This window comes from Telmatherina bonti (genome assembly GCF_933228915.1).
Source record: "Telmatherina bonti genome assembly, chromosome: 23".
Taxonomy (NCBI): domain Eukaryota; kingdom Metazoa; phylum Chordata; class Actinopteri; order Atheriniformes; family Telmatherinidae; genus Telmatherina; species Telmatherina bonti.
Window position 1 is genome coordinate 24,992,768 of NC_136632.1, and position 21,406 is coordinate 25,014,173.

Here is a 21,406-nt window from a genome sequence, read left to right on the forward strand (position 1 = left end):
GTTGGGATTGTCGGGACAAATTCTCCTAACACACCTCAGACCATCTTACAGCAGTTCAGACAATCTGAAGTTTGTCTCTTTGGTCGGGAAGAAGGAAAATCAAACAAAACCAGCCCGATAATCCTTGTGTGTACTCATCTTAAGGCCTTGTCCACAGGGCTGCAATGATTTGTCAACAAAAATCGACAAGGAAAATAGTCGACAATGAGTTCCATTGTTGACTATTGTCGCTAGACACGTTTTTTCAATGGAGTGAGGCATCTTACTTCGTTATAATCTGTCAAGTCGCATCCATGCGCATTAGCGTCTCTGCTGTGTGATAATGTACACAGAAATGACGGCGTCCGCAACAACGCGTACCAAAACGTCTCAAGTTTGGGGAAAGTTTGAGCCTCGACAAGGGAAAGAAAAAGATCTCCTGCAAGTTTGCAAAGCAGACGTTGCTCATCATGGCAGCATGTCGGGCATTTAAATGAAACTGAGTCGGATTCGTCTATCACTTTCTACACACCAGCAGACTGAGACATGTAAAAAAAAAAAAATTGTCTGTCTGACTGAATAAAATATTTTAAGTTAAATGCATGCAGTCAGAAGAAGAGAGCCACCATGGATCCCTTTCTGCAGAGGAAGCAGACCCTGCAACAGGCGACCGCCCTCACAGAGTCTGTCTTAGTGATGCTGATCTGTGATATGAGGCCAGTCATTTCATTCAGTTTGTTTGGACAACTCTGAATGCGTTTCAGCTATAAATGTCCTAAAAGCCGTTAGATTTCACACTGAATTGTGAAGTTCTCTTTCAAAACTATGCAGTTGACACTGAATGTACTTCACAAAACAAGTTTTATTCACTCTTTTACTGCTTCTAATGTGCCTGCCTTTGGTTTAGAGTAAAAGAAAAGTGTTTATTTTATTATTTAAAAAAAAAAAAAAAGACATTTCCCTGTCTTCAAAAAATGGAACGAGATCTCTGGATTTGTATCTATACTGACTGAGCACTGTTCCTGTCAGATGGTTTTATAATACAGGACATTTTGGTTTACTTTTTGTAAACCCACCTTTCAGCAGCAACGTTGGTTAAAAGAGATATTTTTCATTGAAATACCCATCTTCTGTTTATTAATGTTTGTCAAATATTAAAGCAACCTCATGCCAAATTAAAAAAACAAAAAGTGATCCGACTAGTCAACTAATCGTTTCAATAGTCGACTATTAAAATAGTCATTAGTTGTAGCCTTATGGTCCACACATAACAGGTATCTCACAAAACGGAGATATTTTTCTCCAATTCGGCCTGTCATTGACACCAAAACGCAGATTTATGCACAAAAAAACGATGGTTTTAAAAACCTCTGACCAAAGTGAAGATTTGCGAAAACTCCGTTTGCACGTCTGCATGTGGACATATATAATCGCGGTTTTGGGTTTGTAAACGTGACCGTCTGCGACAGAAAATGCCACGACGACACACATGCAACCTTTGTTTCTTTAACCAAGGGTCTTGTTCATGCGCCTATATTTTTATAATATATAAAACAAGAACACAAAGAAGTTCTATGGAGCACTGTCAGACTTTCACCAACAATTTTCCACCACATAACCAGATCGCGTTGGAGGCGTGTTTCGTGGAAGTGACGTCATGAGATTGAAGGTTGTTCTGATTGGATAGGATAACGGGTGCTACTACCACCTAAAGGTTTGTTATGCTTCTGGTTGTGCTGAACGAAGCGTGATGTGGAAATCGCATTTCATTTACTGGCCGGAGGGGGGAAGATACTTGGCTTTACAAAAAACCTGGCTACGTGTGGACATGGCCTAAGACATATTCCGACTCCAACACACTTGATTTGGGTTACCCTACTTTACCATGAAGTTCTATTAACGATCCATCCATTTACTTCTGGTGTGTTAGAGCAGGTTTACCGGCAGAGCAAGGGGGGTCCTGAGGACCAGGATTGAGAAAACTGCTGTAAACAGACCAGCATCAGAAGTAGTCATCATTTAGAGACTGAAAAGGTTGTGTCTTGTTTCAGTTGACACATCTGCTGCTTGTCTCACAGGGTGAAAGATATTCAGAGTATTTATCTGGACTCTACTTTCTATGACCCACGCTTCTACCAGATACCCACTCGGGTGAGTGTTTCCACCTGAATGTGACTTGTTGTTCTGGATCGTCTTTACAATGGTGCAAACATTCCTAGACATGTAGGGAAAAGCCTCTAATGTTGGTTGTTCCGACAGGTGGAGGGGAATTATGTGTCTGAGCTGCTTTTTACTTTGTGGTTTTGTCAGCGATTCATGCAGGAGTTGTGTGTTTGCAGGAAGTCTGTTTGAGCGGCATCTCGGAGCTTGTTGGGACCTGGATCAGTCAGAGTTCGTATCACATCGTGTGGCTCAACTGTAAAGCTGCATACGGATACGAGTACTTGTTCACTAACCTGGGAGATGAGTTCAACACGCAGGTGAGACGTTCACCAACCTCTACTGATCTGTTTAGAAATACAATGCAATGTTTTCATATTTAAATTCAAGTCTGCGACACTTTCAGGTTAATTTAATTAGGGTCCGAGCTATACGAAATATAGCCGGAGCCTATGTTGTTGTCATGTTTATTTTTATTCTAATCAGCCCAACTCACTCATTTTTGACCCCCTTAGTCCCCCGTGAAAAGTTGCAAAACCTGGCACACATTTCAAGCCCAGTGGTCAGTGGTCCACAAATCATTCAATGCAAAAATGACTCGACAGCGCCCCCTAGAAACGCCAAAAATGGCACGTAGAATGGGGTCAAAAAAGTTTACTTTGACATAGGACGACAAAATTTGGCACACATGTCTACCACCTTCAGGCGACTAAAAAAGTCAATTGTAGACCCGTAGCCATGGCAACAGTGTGTCCGCCATCTTGGCATTTACGACCATTTTTTACCCCATTTTTTCAATTTGGGCGCATCGTATTTGAACAAACTAGTTTGGGATTCATGCCATTGACTTCAAACCCAACAGGAAGCTTTGTGACACGTTGGGCTAGAGAGATCGGCATGAGGCTCAGACCCGATGGATGCCGCTTGCGGCTTTAATTTTTACTCTTTGTTTTTATTTCAACCCCTGTGTTTTCCTCATTTGGATCCTTCATGCTGGGGGCTATAGACTCTTAAATGCTGGGCACAGAAGACGGATACGTATGCAGGGGGACACTGTCCGTCACTTGGCACAGAAAACGGAAAAATCACCAGAAACCACAGGGGCAGTGAGTTGTGTAGCTGACACACAACCAGAAAAAGGAACAAACCAGAGTAGAAGAAGAAAAACGCGAAGATGACGACAGTAAACAGTAAAAACATTGTGGTTTTATTCTTATTCAGGTGTTTTCAGACAGTTGTAACCAACTTTAGAGAGGGTGCATTACACTACCAACCATGTCGAAACATGGAAGTGAACTCTTCTCACTAGTGGATGAACTGATTTAAGAACCATGGTAGCGTGGAAGATGATGGTGGTGAAGCATGATGTCCACATTTCCATACGTAAGAGAGCAGAAATGGACCCCGAGTTGCTCGGTCTGCTGGACCGCCCTTGTCTGGAAGGTTGTTGGATTCCTGCAGTGCAGCGCGACGTTGTGATGTGGTGGCGGCCTCAGTGGTCACGGACATGGCGAGACGCATCCCCAAATATCAGTTCCTCACAGCAGCATCAGGCTGGATGTGAGGGATTGGAGTTTATGTCAAATGGGACTTTATTAAATGCTTTATCTGTATGAGTGTGCGTGAGATAATCAATTATTAGATGTTTTTAATGTTATGAGGTTATATCGTTGGTTACATGAGGGCTCATTTTTCATTTTCTTTAACTCAATGTTGTTCTTTGCTGTATAGATAAATTTGATTTGATTTAAACTCGGTCATATTTCGCAGCTGGGTGTTTAAACAGGAAAGGAGGACGACAAACAGGCGAATTAAAGTGTGTTTCCTGCAGATCCACGTCAACAGTCTGGCCATGTTCAAGAAGATTCCGGAGATCCTGAGCTACGTGACGACCGATCGCAAGACTCAGATTCACGCCTGCCGACATCCGAAGGTCCGTATTTACACTTTCATTTCCCTCATCTGTGCACGCGCTTATGGATGTGCAGCCTGTCCATTTTCTATCCCACAAAGCGGCAACTGGTTGGTTGTTCTACTTTTTTATTTAACCTTGTAGTAAAGATGCACACCAGCAAAATACACAAAGAAAAACACAAAATTTACTATTAAAATGACATGAAATCATCCTAAAAGTTTAATAAAAGTAGTAACGCTCTTTTAAAAAAAAAACAGGAAAAGTCAGGATGTCACGGTTAAATAAATTTATATTTAACCCTGGTAATTATCGCCTCAATGGATTAATAGTAAAGATTCCTCCTATGTCGTTACTTTCCATAAAACATCGTGTCTGGACCATGACGGCACATTTGTCCAACTTGTGTGTTAAATAAAAACACAAGTCTTGTGTGTCTGTGTGTAGGATGAAGAGTTCTTCCAAGCTAACAGGGTCCCTTGTGGTTGTGTGGCAGACGACGGGACTCCTCTTCGCATCATCAGCATCAAACCTTCCACCATGTGGTTCGGAGAGAGAACCAAGAAGACCAACGTGATTATAAAGTAAGAGCAGCTTCAAGCATGTCAGGAATAATTCAGCATCAGTCGTTTTTAGCGACACAACGGATGCTAAACGTGTCTTTTTGCTGGTTTTCCAGAACAGGAACCAGTTCATACAGAGCCTGCTTCAGCTTCCACTCGTCCTACTCTGAGGTAGCGTGTTTATTCCTGATCAGAATGATCCGATGTGTCTATACGGTACAATCTTTTGTTTACTTTTTACTTTAAAGAGACATTTTATGTAGAAATCCAACAAATGGCTAAACTACTTTTTTTTATTTCCAGTTAATCGTCATGTCAGATGATAACCTCCTCTCCACAAACCTTTTTTTCTGCATCCTGCCCGAAATAACAAACCCAATTTAATGAAGTATAACTTCACAACAATGAGGGCTGTTTGCTAAATTTTGTTCTCAAAAGAAAACTAACGTGTAAAAAGACTGCAGAGGTGTCAGAACTCCAGTCAACTCACCTAGAACACAGTAGAAAAATAAACATCTTTATCTCCCCATAAAGAGACCCACTATATGCAGTGTAAAAGTAACTTTCAGGTTTATAAAGTATCGGCTTAATTTATCTGGAAAGTATTATTTTCAGAGCAACAGTGCAAATGTGGGTAAAATAGTGGATCTGTGCAGCTTTATAGATGTTTTAACACAGTTATGTCTCATGTTCCACACTGGAACAGTAATTCAGATGAACCAATAAGACATAAGTAAAGAGTTAAAAAGGTAGAAGTACCAATAAGTACACACAAAGATTGGTGCACACTGCACCATAAAACCCCGTTTTGTCTTTTTTCTAAACAACCAGCAGCTTTGTGATTCATTTCAAGCTCACGCAGAGTCGTAGAAGAACACACAAGCAAAGCTTTTTGGAACTGGAATGAATATTTATACCCAGAATGAGCAGAGGAGCAACATGTTTGTGTTTTTCTACGGCTAGCTTACAGAGTTTGTGCCACAGCTATGAGACGGAGGTAAATCCTTGTTTGCACGAGGACAGTGATGTAGCACATTTTTCCTGTGTTCTCATGAAACTACATGTGACTTGCTTGGTTGAGTCTTTTATCAGAGTTTCTCCCCGCCTTGTAGCGATGCTACATGTTAGCATTGCTGCTTCCTCGGCGGCGGTCATGAGGAAGAAGTTTATGAAACAAAAATTGATGGTTGTGCATTAGTTTATAGATCGACTTTAATTTACTTTACTGACATGTGAAACAAATACCCTGAAAAAAATATACAGAAATGAGGTAAATGTTGCTTAAAATAAGATAAATTATCTGCCAACAGAACAAGAAAATTTGCCTTGTCAAGACTTCCTAAAACAAGTAAAAATACCTTAAAACAAAAGAAATTCTCTGGCATAAAAACTAAGAATTATTTTACCTTTAAAATAATAAGCATATGTGTACCTAATTTAAGATTTTTAATCTTAGATTTCAGTTTTTGCAGTGAAGTCCGATCGGAAGCATCAGGTCGCCACCAGGTCATAAGAATAAAAAGAAGGGCATAATAATATTTCACTGTATCATGATATAATGTAGAAACTTCTTCACACAGGTTTCTATCTGGTGTCATCAGTTTATCAGGTTTATGAAGGATTTTTGGTCCTTTTATTCTTTTCACTGTTGACTTTAAGGTTTGCAGCATTTGTTTCTGTCTTTTTTTTATGCCATCATAAAGAAATAACAAGATGTAGCAAAGTAACCATCAAGTCTGACTCCAGCTGAACCTCCTCTGCTGTAAACGCTGAATAAATGCTGCACATTAACTCTACCTGAGAGGCTTCTGCCTATAGGTGATCGTATAGCCTTCCTTTCACATCATTAAACATCATTTTTCTTCTTTGTTTTCAGATTAAAGATTTCTTGTCGTATCTTCGGCCGGTCAACATCTATCCCAGCGTTATTCCTATTGGTCGCTCGCTGAGTGATGTCACACAGATGTGAGTAATCAACAGAAATTACATTTCATTCAAGTTAATTCTGATTAATATGAAGGACTTTTCTGCTCTTCATCAGCAGCAGTCAGGGAAGGCAACCAGAGATTATAGATGCATGCATGACGGAGACTTTGTTTGTTCAGGTTGAGGCTGATGTGCAGGAACCCGACTCATCAGGCGGCCTTCGTTTACAAACCTCTGGGAGTCCTGAAACGCAGCAGGGTGCAGCGTCCTACTTACGGTGAGTCAAACACAAGCAGCCTCACATCTGTCCAGAAACTCTCCACAACAACATGAATCTGTTATGGTTGTTTACAAATAAGTCTGGTTCTTTTAGGGTGCAGAGATGATGCTCTAAAAACACTTCCAGCACAGGAAGAGGCTTTCCTGAAAACCTGGTGCTACGCAAAATAAAAAACAAAAAGGGAAAACGACAACAAAGAGAAATGAAACTGATCTGGAAGAGATCGTCTTCCATGATCAAACACAGCTTCAGTAACGTCGATGTCCGGGTTCTGGCTGGGGAGGAATCATCCCTCCATCAGTTGTTTTAGTTTCTGTTATTTCTGGTTTTATGTTGACATGTTTGTTTCTGTTCAGACTCGGAGAGCGACGACGAGCTGTTTGAAGGTTTGGACCTGGTGCCTGTCAGGAAGAAGCTCGGGTTGAACCTGGAGGCAAAAACTGGTGTGTTTTACATGCATACATGACTTATGTGTGTATGACTATACACACTTGTGCTCATATTTATTCATCCCCTTTCATTAAAGAAGGAAAAAAACAGCTGCCTGTAAAATAAGCTGAAACTGACTAAAGTAATAATAAATAAAACATTTTATGAAAATCTACATTATTTTCTAATTCTGGTTCAATAGACAATTTTTTTTAAATAAGCAAACAAATAATATAATTTATTACACATTACATCAGACATAAAGTAATATTCTGTTGAACAATGCTTTAATGTTTCCGCTCCAGTCAGGTGTTTTCTGTTCCTCTCAGTCAGACTTCTGCACCTGTTGACAGGTATTTTGTCCCACTGTTCAACAGAAACGTCTCTCATTTGTCCAGAACCAGTTTGTTTGTTTTTTTTCTTTCTTCAACTCAATTAAATGAAAAAACAGTGTCTTATATTACTAAATGATATTTTTGCATATTTTTAGTTATTGTTCCTTTTTTAATTCTCCAGATATTTGAGTGACTGTTGTAAATTCAGCCTTTTCTTTAATAAAAGGGGATGAATACATATGAACACAGCTGGATATTAAATAAATGTTCTACAATGAGTTTAGTGATCATTCATCAGAACTGAAAATCTTATTTATTAAACTCTTAATATTTGTTGTTTTCATGACTTCAGAGGACGTTCCTGAGGCGCAGTCGTCTTCAGAGTCTGCTTCTTTCCCGCCGATGGACTCCAGCTCGCAGTCTGTTGTACAAAACTACTTCGACTGCACTGAGTCCAACGGTGAAGATGATGACGATGATGATGATGGAGAGGGTGGAAAAGCGGAGGAGGAAAGCAAAGAAGAAACCCCGACTGGCTCCTCTGAGGCTCCAAAATGGGAGGATTTTTTCACCGCGGAGGTGCTGACTGACAGCCAGAACAGCCAATCACAGTCCTGCTGCTCTGCCTCCCCGTCCAGAGCGACTGACTCGCAGACGCCCGAACTGTTCAGCGACGGAGAGGAAACTCCAGACGTCGACGAAACCTTCAGCCTCACCCTGTCTGCCTCTTTGTCCAATCATTCCTCACAGAATATGGAGTCGCATTTACCCGACACCTTGATCCTCGGGTCGGAGCGAGGCGACAGCGGAGTCGTCCAATCACAGACTGAAGAGCTGTCAGCTTCTCAGGCGTCATCAGACTTCGATGTTCCCTGCACGCCGGAGTCGAAGGCGCCACAGCCCGACGTGCTGTCCCAGCTCTACAGGAAGCTGGCTTCAGGAGAGGAAGTGGTTGCCAGGAAAGGAAGTCAGGGTTCTGTATGAGCGAGACACGAAGGCAGCCGGTTCCGGTCGGCATGTTGGCGACATGCCGAGACGCAGAGCAGTGCGTTCAGCTTGAGAAAAGAGATGACCGAAATATTTTTCTACTTTTACAGATCCAGTCTGATGAAAACGGAGACATTTAAATCTCGTTGTTCAGCAACACGACGAACAACTGGTTTGTTCTGTGTTGCACTATTTATGGGTTCATAAGCTGATTGTGTTTGTCATAGTGACAGTCATCACTATCAAAGCAGTGACGTATTAATGAACACAAGTGTGTGTTTCAGCTCCTTCCGTGACAACAGGATGTTTTTGTAGCTGCTGGTTTAGTCACTGACTTTCCTTTCTGGAGTCTCTAAAAATAAAAGCTCCTAAACAAGCGACTTTGCTTGACGTTTACAAGCACCAAGCTGTGCTGTGCTGAAGGTTTCAGCTAAATACAAACCAGAAGCTGAGCCGAAGGCGGTTAAAGCGCCTCGCACGCCGTACAGACATTCTATCTATAGTTTGTTTCTGTACATTTATGCACTTTCAGAAGCTTGGACTTCTGGGTACGTTCCTGCATGAACATGAGCAACATCTGCATTGCTCTTACGCTGCTTCCAACTGTTCGGTTTATTTAACCTCTTTACAACTTCAGCAGATTAAAGTCACGATGTGAATGATGTGAGCACGAGCCGCTCTGGAAACTCAGACATTCCTCTCCAAACACGCAGACCTCCGTCTTCTGCTGGTTTCATGACCTACATGATCGATGCAGGTGCTTCACATGAAGACTTTCTAAGCCAGCTGGCAGTTTGTGGTTTGTTTGCCTTGTTGTAGAATAAAAAGCTGGTTATTTTTTGTATTAAAACTACACCTGTTTTATGAGGTATGTTTGCACTAATTCAACAACACCAAACATACTTTTAACTTCAAGTGGAGTTAAGGAAGCTAAAATGCAGCAATAACAGCCTTCAAAGGTGACTCTACTTTATGGTCCAGAGTAACATTAAAATGTTGATGTTCACAAATGACTATTTTCACAGCTGTTTAGTTCAACAACAGATGTAATTACAAGCTTTTTGGTTTTTAACTGGGTTTTTTTTTTTAATGAGTTTTAGGGCAATCATTTACTAAACCCAGTGGCAGTGTTTGATTTGTGTTTTCAGGCAAAAAGAAAAAGTAAAAAACTAAGGAAGGTGGTCAACATGTCTGGGAGACTAGCTCACCCTGATGAGTGAAGAGTTGTGCAGCTGGGATCAAACCTGATGGAGAGACTTTTTTTTTATTAAGGTCAACCATTAAATTAATGGCATAGATCTGTTGGAAAGACAGCAGCAGTGTGATGGACAACTGGTTCCACATCAACCAGTTGCAGGTTTAACACCTCGCCAGGGTTTAGAGCTAAACAGTTTAAACATCTTAACAGAAGGGAGAGATTCCTGCCTGTCTTTGTGCGTCCTAAAGAGACATTTGTACGCTACGCACCCAGCGTGTCGTACAGTTACAACAGCTGATAGAAAGCTCACTTAGATGGTTATCTGCTCCCTGTGTGAGACACGATGCTTCACGTCTATCATTTAGAAAAGTTTCCTATTCCTACAACAAAGGCCAGTCAATTTTTAATAAATGGCCCATAAGACTCAAAGGAATAATATTTAACATTTTTTAAATACCTTTTATCCAGTATCGGACATTTTGAATTGTAGATTTAAATGTGAGGTGAAACCAAGCTCCTTCAGTAGTACTGCAGTAGAATCCTTTCTCAGGAGGAAAAAGGCTTTCCCAAAAGTCACAAAAACTTTTTTTTAGAACTGTTTGGTAAATGCAACTGTAAAGGACCACCCAGCAGAGAGTAATAACTGTGTGGAAAATGCAAAAATAGACAAAAGACAATGTTTTGACCATCATAAAAAGAAAAATATATTTTTCAGACAATTTTCACATTTTTTTGTCAATTAAATTTAGTTTATCAATTTATCAATATAGAGACACAGTTGTACAAGGGCTGAAAATAAAGTATTGAATTAAAATTGTGCAATTCAAAAGTTACCTAGAAAAACATTTGGAGATTGTAAACCTCAGCCAAGGCCTTTTAAAAGTTACTGGATCCAAACGGTGATCTGGATCACCACAAAAATAAAATCTTCAATTTCACATTTCCAATAAGTCCCAAAATTTTAATGAAAATCCGTCCATAACTTTTTAAACACAAACATACATACAAATAAACCCGGTAAAAACACAACCTCCTTGGCAGAGAGGCAACCATGTAAAACTCTCTGTGAAGCATCAATATCATATTTTAGCATAAACACCTCATAGGAGTAAAATTTATCATTTGCATTTAGTACAGTATTCACTGAGTCAACATTATTTATAAACCAATTAAGTAGAAAAGTGTTTTGTTTGGGTGTCGTACGTGTTATTCCACAAAAAAACAGTTTAGTTGTGGAAACTATCTCTTGACTCTGAACCGCAATGACTGTTCTCTGCCACCAGAGGGCGACTAGCTCAGTGGTCGGAACGCTGTAATGACTGTTCTCTGCCACCAGAGGGCGACTAGCTCAGTGGTCGGAACGCTGTAATGACTGTTCTCTGCCACCAGAGGGCGACTAGCTCAGTGGTCGGAACGCTGTAATGACTGTTCTCTGCCACCAGAGGGCGACTAGCTCTGTTGTAGCTACTGTTGTAGCTATTTCAGATAATGCCAATATAAGGCAAATTTTATTTTTTATGAAAGTATGTATGCATGTCTTATTTATTTTACTTTTTTTTGGAAGAAAAAAATTAATCAACAATAAAATGTCAATTAGTAAAACAATATAAAAATTGAAGTAGCAGAGCTTTAGATTTTAAGTCATTGGTAGGTACCATAAAAATTAATTGTTAAAAGCACTTTTTTTTAACGCTATTTTACAGTGTTTTTTGCTATCATTCCACCTTATGCAATATTAATAGTGTGATAACCATTAATTTGAGGCTCATATTTAAACAGAATTGGTGTGAAAGAGGTATTGTCTTTGTAATGGACTTTGTAGATGGAAGCATTATTATCCCTGTCAATTGTCAAGGAGTTTGTGGGTTGATATAAGAGCTGGCTGTCAAGACATACAATATTCTGTCCTTTAGGCTTTGGACATGATGTGTACTTCTTGGTTACCTTAAATCCAAATTTCCTATGCTTTTTCTAAAGTGAATTTTTTCATATATATCATTAATTTCTGAGGAAGTAAGCAAAATAATCTGTAAAGAAACTTCTTTGCATTTGTTTTTCTTTTTTTTTTCTGCAGAAAAGTTATTCTATGTGATCTATATGTGACAGATTAACATGATTTGATCTGGGCTTTTTTACAGCGGTTTAATGATAGCTATGCCGCTAGACTTTTTATTTAATGGTCAGCTAATATTTTTTCATTTACTGAACCTCTTTGGTATGTTTTTTGATGTTCCAATACTTTTGTTGACCGAGTTCATGATTGGATTGAAATATATAACATCAGATGTCAGCATGTCTTTGGGGTTTTAAGCCTTTTAGATGAATAACATAAAACCCAATATTTACTTTTTATTCATTTTCCATTTTCCAGTGGAATAAAAACTGTCTGTAATTTTCACATAGCCTGGAAAAAACGAAGTTGCCATGCCAACGCAGACTGCATTCGTGGGACCAAACAAAGTGAGATGTCTGATAATGCGTTCACTACCATCACGTCTTATTGATCTTTATTTGGGCAGACATCTTGCGTCTGCAACGCAGGTGAAACAGGGACAGAACTGCAACATGATGGATGTGTAAGAAGGTGAGTTTGCTGTCGGTGTGAGGACGATGTAGTGGAATGTCACATCTTCATTCAGCTGGAAGAGGCAGAATTAACACGGGGAAGATCGGTTTTCGTTCATCCTCATGTGAAACAGTAAGAATGAGTACTGTTGGAGGGTTAATGAACATTGGAAAAAAGTCAGAAAGGCAGAAGAAGAGTCTCAATGAGGGGAAGCTGGAAATGTCTGTTAGAAGGGATTGGCAGCTGGTCTTACTGAGCATGCTCAGAGATATCAGTCATTTGTATGATTCCTGACATGATTCACAAGTTTGGATCCCCTGCTTCTATCTGTAGGTGTTCCTCAGGGGTCTATTTTTGGTACAAACCAAACCTCCGGAGGAAAAAGTGAAGTCTATGCTGAAGTGTCAAACATTGCAGTTTCCCTCTCATCCAAAATGAATTCCCATAGACTCCCATTATAAAAAGACATGGAGTGGAGAGTTTTTTTTTCTTTTTCTTTTATAACTCCTCTGTTTAGAAGAACAGAAACCTAAGCAGAAACATGAAGGTAGAAAACCTCCCAGATAGACAGACCTCATATCTATCTGAGTTGGTCAGTGGTTTCGAAGATGGAGGCTCCACACCTGGATTGTGTGTGGCGATGAGATCAAATCTTCTAGCAGTAAAACTTTAGAACTTTGGATGGCAAATGAAGGAGTAAGAGATGCTCCAAAGACAGCAGAGCTGCATGAGAGGATAGCTCAGGCTGATGGAGAACTGGCTGAAGTTAAGCCAGCAACACTTTTAACTCTTTGCTAGGGAGCAGAGAAACTTTGCGCTTGCAGCTTCAAGAAAACAGAAGTACAAAGATTGCAATTGATCTTGCAAGTTTCTTGTTGTTTCAGAGTCAAATTAAAAATAAGAGTGAAAGCATTCATACCAAATAGGAGGAATAGCTCAGGCTGGTAGATGGAAGCACTGTGGTGTGGATGGCCTGGGTTCAAACCTTATACTTAAACAAATCAGCTTTCAGGTCCACTGAACACAATGATAAAGATAAATGCACCAGAAGAAAATTGGGAAGTGTGAAAAGTCCTGTGTAGCATAATGAGGTTTGCAGAGGACTGTCAGTGGTGTGGTCAGGAGTTTGAAATATTGTCTATTGTTGCTATTAGGAAACAATACACATTTGCAGCACAAGTGTCTTGAATTTAGAAAATTACTTTGGCAAAATTGTTTCGACCTTTGTTTTATTCTGATGGGTGTATAGTTGCAGACTTCATCTGGTTGGAAGGAGTCCTACTGGGCCTTTTTGGCCTGTGGGACTCTGGAGGCAGCTGATGGGTATCGGCAGACCAAGCAGAACACAGCTTTGGTGGTCAGTTAGGCAAAAACTTGAGCGTGGGAGGAGTCTGGTGAGGCCAGGGAGAATGATTTCTGTGTGGCTTTAAGGAGATTCTGGTCCACCATCTGGCAACTCAGGGGGAGGGGTAAGGGGGAAGCAGTGCTCTGTCATTATTGTGGAAATGTGGGACTGCTGACCTAAACTCAGAATGTTGCAAGTCAGTGGAAGGAATACTTTGAGGACTTGCTCAATCCTACCAACATGTCTTCTGATGAGGAAGCTGAACTAGGGAGCTCAGGGGTGGGCTTACCTAAAGTGGTTAAAAAGCTTGTCATGGCAGGGGGTGGGTGGAGAAAGGAATCTGCTGATGGGGTCAAAAATGTAGCTTCTTTCCACTGAGAAGCTAAAATGAGTCTGTACGTGGAACTTCTAAGGAAACAAACCAAATCCATCATGGGACAGAAGCAGCATTACTTACATGGCCTTCTGCTGCCATGTGATTGGCTGGTTAGACATGACATCCAACTTGTTTTTGGGAGAAATCTTTCATTTAAATCTGAAAACTTTCTGTCCAGTGTGCCCAGTTGACCAGCTACAGTATTCCAGTTCCAGTCTTCGCCACCCTGTTCCCTCAAAGTTGTCAGTAAGAAAAACAACATCTGTGTATGTCAGCCATTTTGTCGGAGACGGACACACCTGTTCAGATACGAACAGAGTGCTTCCATGTCAATCTGTTTCACAACTATTTTTCATCTGTATGAGGATGTCCAGATGGTTCAGTGTAGAACTAAAACATCAGACTCCGGGACATGTTTTACAATTTTAGAACAGAGGCTAGCTAGCAGTTAGCTTCTACAATGCTAGCAGTTAGCCTTTCCAATGCAAGCAATCAGCCCTAATGTGAACGTGAGACGCCTGAAGTGTTTATAAAGTCTCTGCAGTGGTGGATCCCTGCACCGTCTGGAAAGGCGATTGTGCTAAAGAGACTAAATGCCTCCAGAGAGGACAAATGGTGAATGTGTGTGTGTGTACATGTATGCAGGGGAAAAAGAAGTGTACATGTAAGGGCAACTATGCTGGAGACGGAGTGTCCTGTGAGGTTAAGCAAGTGCCAATCATCCGGTGTCTCCACGACAACGGCCAGTGCCATCCGGATGCTAAATGTACCGACCTCCATTTTGAAGGTTAAAACAAGACAATATCGTAAGGGGAGGGGCCTGTCTTTCTACATTCTACAGGCCTCCAGTTCTCACCCAGGCAGCATGTCTGGGTCTGCTTCCAGTTTTAGTACAGTGATCAGGTATGGTCCCATCTCTGGTTCTGATCTTGAAAGCAGGTCCAGGCCTGCGTCCGGTCCTTTACCCCTTAGTACATCCAACATGGACAAGAATTGGATCAGGTGTGTAAAATCTCTCTAATGGTGTGGTTGTGAACAGATGCGACTTTTGGAGTTTTCCACAACTGTTCAAAGCATGGTCATGACAAGCTCTACAGACCTGCGTAATGCAGGGGGGCAGCCTGGCTACTTATACTCAGCAAGTCATTGAACACTTCACACAGGCGGATAGAGAACACTTCACACAGGCGGATAGATTTTGTTTGGCTGGGCCGGGTCTGTTTGATAAATGAATGAATGGATGGATAGATGGACAAATGTTCATGAATGATGGATTATCCATGATCCATTCTTCCTGCTTTTGGTCCTCCAGATCATGACAGAAGTCCAGAATGGAATCTTCACCTGTCCTCTTCTGTAGCAAATCCAGAAATGCTCAGGGGCATCAGAGTCTGGCCAGCTGTTCCTGAACTGGTTCAACAACGCCTCGGTGCGAGCCATGCTCTTTGTTTCTGACAACGACACCCTGCCGGACAACCAAGCGAGTCCCATCCAGCATCTGCTCCAGCTTTAACTCCTCACTGCTTCCTGACCTATCTGTCCCAACAGACTGTCCCAGTGGGACATTCAGGTCCACCTGTCCGTGGGTCAGGTTCTTGTCATTGGCCAACTAAAGAATGGTCCTCAAAGTTTCTGACCTGCTTAACCTGTTTGTCCTGGTCAGATTTGAACCCACGTGTCTGACCCAGCTCTGGTTCTGAAAAAGTGACCTGTTTGGCCTCCTTAGTCATCTTGTTACATCACCAGCCCCTTCGTCACTCTATCCAACTTTCCTGTCTCAAACGGGATCATCCACGTCCTCCAGGGACCTTTTGAAGGCCCACCCCCACCAGGAGGTGAGTGATGTCATGTCATAGTGATGTCATAGTGTTTTTAAGCTGCTGAATCTGATGTGGCACCTGATTGGAGATGTTGGCGGCGCCTTAGGCTGGCATGGGATGGGGGTGGTGCCGCTGGTGGTTCTGGTGGTGGCGATGGTCTTTGTTGGGTATCACTTTTACCGACGCAACATCAAATCCTTCCTTCCACTTCCACTACTTCAAAGTGAGCTTGTTTACATGTTTATATGTTGACACAATTAGGCCCAGGGATACAGACTAATCTGATGTCCATTTTGAGTGTGGTGCCATTTTGTGGTAGAGCCACTGCTGCTGTAGTAACCTGATATTTGCTGCCATCTGGAGACACTGACAGCAGAATGGATGTTTGGACTGATAACGTTAGACTGGCTCAACATACAAAGGAAGTATCTTATCTGCTGATTATTACCTTAATTTGTTTTCATTAGCTAGTTGCGGTTTTTATAATATTACAGTAATCTGATTACTCCTGTTATCGGGTTTATTAAACGGGCTGAATGTCTCCATCTCGGATCCAACAGGAGAATGATGGCTGAGATTAAGCTGCAGCAATAAACTGCAGTTGCAGTATCTCTAGAATCTCTGAGAAAACAGATTCTGGTCTTAAGAGAGGATGACTTTGACTGTCTACAGGTGGAGGACAAACATGAGGTGGACGGAGGTTTGTACAACCTGCTGCCGTACAGCTGAGCCCAACCAGAACCTCAGACCGGACCCAGACGCAACTCGATTTTTGGGTTTACTGCCAGAGCAGATCCACATCAAGCTGAATCAGCGGTGTGTTCAGGAACTGAAGTAAAAACAAGGTGCAGCATTTCCAGCCAGGCAAATTAAGGCATCCAGCAAAATATTTCTGTCTTTAAAACCTGAAGAAAATTTTGTTTGAGGTCATGAAACCCTTTCAGTCTGATCATAAAGCTGCTGTTTGCCCTTATCTGTCATTTAACCCATCGCCACGACAACAGAGTGAACTGGACGTTCCCCTGGCCACTGGGGTTTTGTGTCTACATGTGAAAGCATCTTGAAGGAACAGAATAAAACAGTCCTAAACTGGAGGGAATGCTGGAGAAAAGTAAAGATAATGGTTTCATAATTCTCATTATTTTCTTCTTATTACCTTTGTAAGTCTTTTCTGTGATGGTGTGAACATGACTGCTTCTGCTGACCCCGCCTGCTTCCTGGCAGTGGTGACGTCCACCAGATCAAACTTTTTACGTTTTTCATCCTGGTCTATCAGGATCTTAATCTGATTCTGAGAAATTCTTTTTTTTTCTTTCTTCTTCCTGCTGCTCATCATGAAAATGACGCTGATGAATATTCATCAGGGGGTCAGCTGACCGTTTCCAGCCAACATGTGTGAGTGATGAGACGCTCCCTCACGTGCACTAAGTTTAGTATTGATCCTGATTTACAAACACAAACAGGTGTGTGATGTCCTGGAGAGAAAAACGGTTTGAATCCTTCCTGATGGACTTTTTCCAAACGAGAGTTAAATCAGATCTGTTTATGGGTCTGAGACACCAACAATAACTGGATGAAAGAGTGGTCCAGAGGCAGCAGAGCAATGTGAGAGGATAAGTCAGTGTGATGGAAAGCTGGCGACAGATCCACAAGCACCTTTCTTCCTTCTTGCAAGACAAACTGAGAAAAACTGAAAGGAACCAGCCAAAGTGATGGATTGTATGTCTGGAAAAATAGCTCAGGCAGAAGAATCTCTGAGGTTAAGATTGTGTGCTGATCACTGGTTTGATTCCTGGCCAGTACCTGCGAAGCATCCTTTATACGGGTCCTTGCTTGTTGCTTTGGCTCCTGAAGGGACGATTCTATGCTACACAGGCGGCGAGTTGAAGAGTTATTACAGTGGGTAGATACCTCACTTAGGCACTCATCTGCTCTTCGTTTCAAAATATGCTGGTTCACATCCACTTCCAGTCAACCTGTACAGTAGCTTTATTGCGCTCCTCTCTTTGGCTCCTAAATAGATTTTTCTATGTTACATAGCCTGTAAGTTGTTAAGTCCCTCCAGCGGAAAGATAGCTCACTGAGAAGCTCATCCGTGGCCCATGTGGGACACAGTGGTTCACGTCCAACCTCAGTCAACCTGCAGACTCTCTTTCATGATCTCCCGTCAGAGTGATGTGTCCTTTCTTGTCTCTTTGGCTACAAAAGAGACATTTCTACGCTACATAGGCAGTGAATTGTAGAGTCCCTACAGCAGATTGATAGCTCACTGAGAAGCACATCTACTCCCTCCTATGGGTTCGTGTCAACCTGAAGACTCTCTCTATTGCTCTCCCAGAAGAGGGATGGTTCCTTGCTTCTCTCTTTGGCTACAAAAGGGACATTTACACTACATAGGCGGAGGGTTGTAAAGTTCCTCCAGCAGATGGATAGCTCAATTAGAAGCTCATCTGCTCCCCTTACGGGACACATTGGTTCGCTGCCACCATAGGGTTTAGAGGAAGAGTGTAGTAGCTACACTGGGGATATAGATAGTGCTCTTACTAGTAGAAATACAAGAGAGGAAGGCAGAAGAGGCTGAGTGGATGAGGGGTGGTGGGACAGGAGGAAGGCAAGAAATAAGCAGAAAGGGGTAGTGCAAAGAGGGGAGAGGAAGTGAAGACAGGGGGAAAGCAGAACAGAGTGATGTTGAGAAAGGGTCAGGAGGAAGGAGGGGCAGGATGGGATAGGGTCAGCAGGAGGAGATGGAGGTAGTGGGACAAAACTGGTGGGGGAAAATGCATTGCAGGTTGGAGGCAGAAGATAGGGATGGGGTGGCAGGAGGTGCTAGAGCAAGCAAGGGGTGGAGGCAGGATGAGGGAGGAAAGGCAGAGGGAGAGGTTGGTAGAGGAGGTGAAGATACAGGGCGATAGGAGGCAGAGGTCAGTGGAGGAGGTGGAGAAGGCCTCTGCCAGGGGGGTGAAGGGAGGCAGGTTGGGGAGATAGGGGTAGGGGGGGTGGAGAAAGACAGGAGGTGATAGAGGTAGCACAATAGGGAATTGGGGAGAAAGATGTTGGAGGCAAAAGGAAAGGACTAGCCAGGCCTAACTCACTCTTGCTACCCCATGTCTCCTTCACTCTGTCTTGTCTCCACCCTTCCAGCTCCCCTTTCCTTCAACCTACTCCCTCTCTCACTTCCCCTTTGTGCTACCTCTATCGCCTCCTGTCTTTCTCCACCCCACTACCCCTATCTCCCCAACCTGCCTCCCTTCACCCCCCTGGCAGAGGCCTTCTCCACATCCTCCACTGACCTCTGCCTCCTATCGCCCTGTATCTTCACCTCCTCTACCAACTTCTCCCTCTGCCTTTCCTCCCTCATCCTGCCTCCACCCTGCTTGCTCTAGCTGCTCCTGCCACTCCCTCCTTATCTTCTGCTGTCCTTCTGTCTCCAACCTGCAATGCATTTTTCCCCCACCAGCTTTGTCCCACTACCTCTCTCTCCTCCTGCTGACCCTATTCCATCCTGCTCTCCTCCTCCTCTTCCCTGTTTTGCTACCTTTCCCTACTCCTGACCATTTCTCAACAGCACTCTGTTCTTCTTTTCCCCTGTCTTCACCTCCTCTTCCCTCAACTTTCTGTCCCACCACCCCTGAACTATACTGTTCTCCACCCTATCAAGCTCCACTCTCAACCTCTCCTGCCTTCCTCTCTTGTATTTCTACTAGTAAGAGCACTATCTATATCCCCCAGTGTAGCTACTACACTCTTCCTCTAAACCCTACAGTGGCAGCGAACCAATGTGTCCCGTAAGGGGAGCAGATGAGCTTCTAATTGAGCTATCCATCTGCTGGAGGAACTTTACAACCCTCCGCCTATGTAGTGTAAATGTCCCTTTTGTGGCAAAATAGAGAAGCAAGGAACCATCCCTCTTCTGGGAGAGCAATAGAGAGAGTCTTCAGGTTGACTGAGGGAGGACACGAACCCATATGTCCCATATGGGGAGTAGATGTGCTTCTCAGTGAGCTATCAATCTGCTGGAGGGACTCTACAATTCACTGCCTATGTAGCGTAGAAATGTCTCTTTTGTAGCCAAAGAGAGAAGCAAGGAACCATCCCTCTTATGGTAGAGCATTCAAGAGAGTCTTCAGGTTGACTGAGGGAGGATATGAATCATTGTGTCCCACATGGGGATCAGATGAGCTATCTATCTGCTGGAGGAATTGTACAACTCGCTGCCTATGTAGCGTAGAAATGTCCTTTTCATAGCCAAAGAGATAAGCAAGGAACCATTCCTGTGAGGAGAGAGCATTAGAGAGAGTCTTCAGGTTGACAAGAACCAATGTTCTATGGGGAGCAGATGAGATTCTCAGTGAGCTATCTACCTGCTGGAGAATCTCTACAACGAACTGCCTATGTAGCATAGAAAGATCCATTTAGGAGCCAAAGAGATGAGCATGATGGGAGAGTATTACAGCTACTGTTGAGCTTTCCCAGTGGTGGATGTGAAACAGTGTGTGTTCCACAAGAGGAGCAGATGAGCTTCTAAATGTGTTAGCCAGATCTCCATCAGCTTGAGCTACCCTCTCACACAGCTCTGCTGCCTTTGGAGCCTCTCTCACTCTTTCCTTTGCCATTCAAAGTTCTATCATTGCAAGATTTGATCTTATGTCCACAAACACTCCAGGTGTCTAGCTTCTGTCTGCTAACCATTGAACTATGCAGTCAGACATCAAGTCTGTCTATCTTGGGGTTTTTCTACCTTTATGTTAGTTGTGGTCTTATTTTTACTGACTAACACACTGTTTCTATAAGGTCCCACACTTCCAGATGGAGAAAAGTCCCTTCATGGCTGACTACTCATCACCTTTTCTTTAATCAGTTGATTACATATGTCTGTCTATCTATCTTCTCCTGGTGCTTCAATCTTTTTCATTTTGCTCCATTGGACATGAACTGTGATGTGTCATAAGGTTGGATCCCAAGTGGTCCAACCTGCTGAGATTGTAGTTTCCAGCCATCCAGTGTTCACTGTAAATGTGACTCTTTGAAGAAGTATTAGTTAAAGTAAACTTTTGGGGTGAAACTGCAGCCAGTCGTCCATCACCCTGCGCTGTCCTCTCACACACCTCTGCTGTCTTTTCAACATGTCATTGTATTTGATTTGATGTCCAGCCTTTAAAAAGTCTCTTCCTCGTACCCTGCTCCACGGATACTGCTACTTCACGCTTCTCCTTGTTGTTGATGATATCTGGACCTTTGTGGTAAAAGGTAACATCTCCAATATGAACATATGGATCTAGTATGTCCACTGCAGAAGGAAACCAACCTATTATGGCCTGACTGGTGGTCTGCTGACCAGGTTCCTGATTATTTCCACTTGTTGACTGATGTCATGCGACTCACCTGTCATGTGGCAGCTAACTGGCTTCCGCTCACAATTACAATACAATGTTTTTCACCATAACTTTGCCAACACACTGTTCTTTGGCTTAACTGGATTCCTGCCTGTTTGTCCATGACTGGACTTAAGCTTGTTCCATCCTCCATGAGA

The 21,406-nt window shown here is 42.5% G+C and overlaps 1 protein-coding gene across 1 annotated transcript in view; it reads left to right on the top strand.

Moving 5' to 3' along the window:
- Window positions 1-8,568, top strand: part of dclre1c (DNA cross-link repair 1C, PSO2 homolog) — a gene marked incomplete at both ends in the record, with an annotated part of 16,198 nt that extends 7,630 nt beyond the window's left edge. The window contains 9 exons of the mRNA XM_079263417.1: window positions 2,058-2,130; window positions 2,319-2,459; window positions 3,971-4,072; window positions 4,499-4,635; window positions 4,731-4,785; window positions 6,491-6,579; window positions 6,720-6,817; window positions 7,177-7,263; window positions 7,937-8,568. Coding sequence (XP_079119543.1) covers window positions 2,058-2,130; window positions 2,319-2,459; window positions 3,971-4,072; window positions 4,499-4,635; window positions 4,731-4,785; window positions 6,491-6,579; window positions 6,720-6,817; window positions 7,177-7,263; window positions 7,937-8,568 — 1,414 coding nt within the window. The remainder of the gene's footprint in view (window positions 1-2,057; window positions 2,131-2,318; window positions 2,460-3,970; window positions 4,073-4,498; window positions 4,636-4,730; window positions 4,786-6,490; window positions 6,580-6,719; window positions 6,818-7,176; window positions 7,264-7,936) is intronic.
- Between the last annotated feature and the right edge of the window lie 12,838 nt (window positions 8,569-21,406).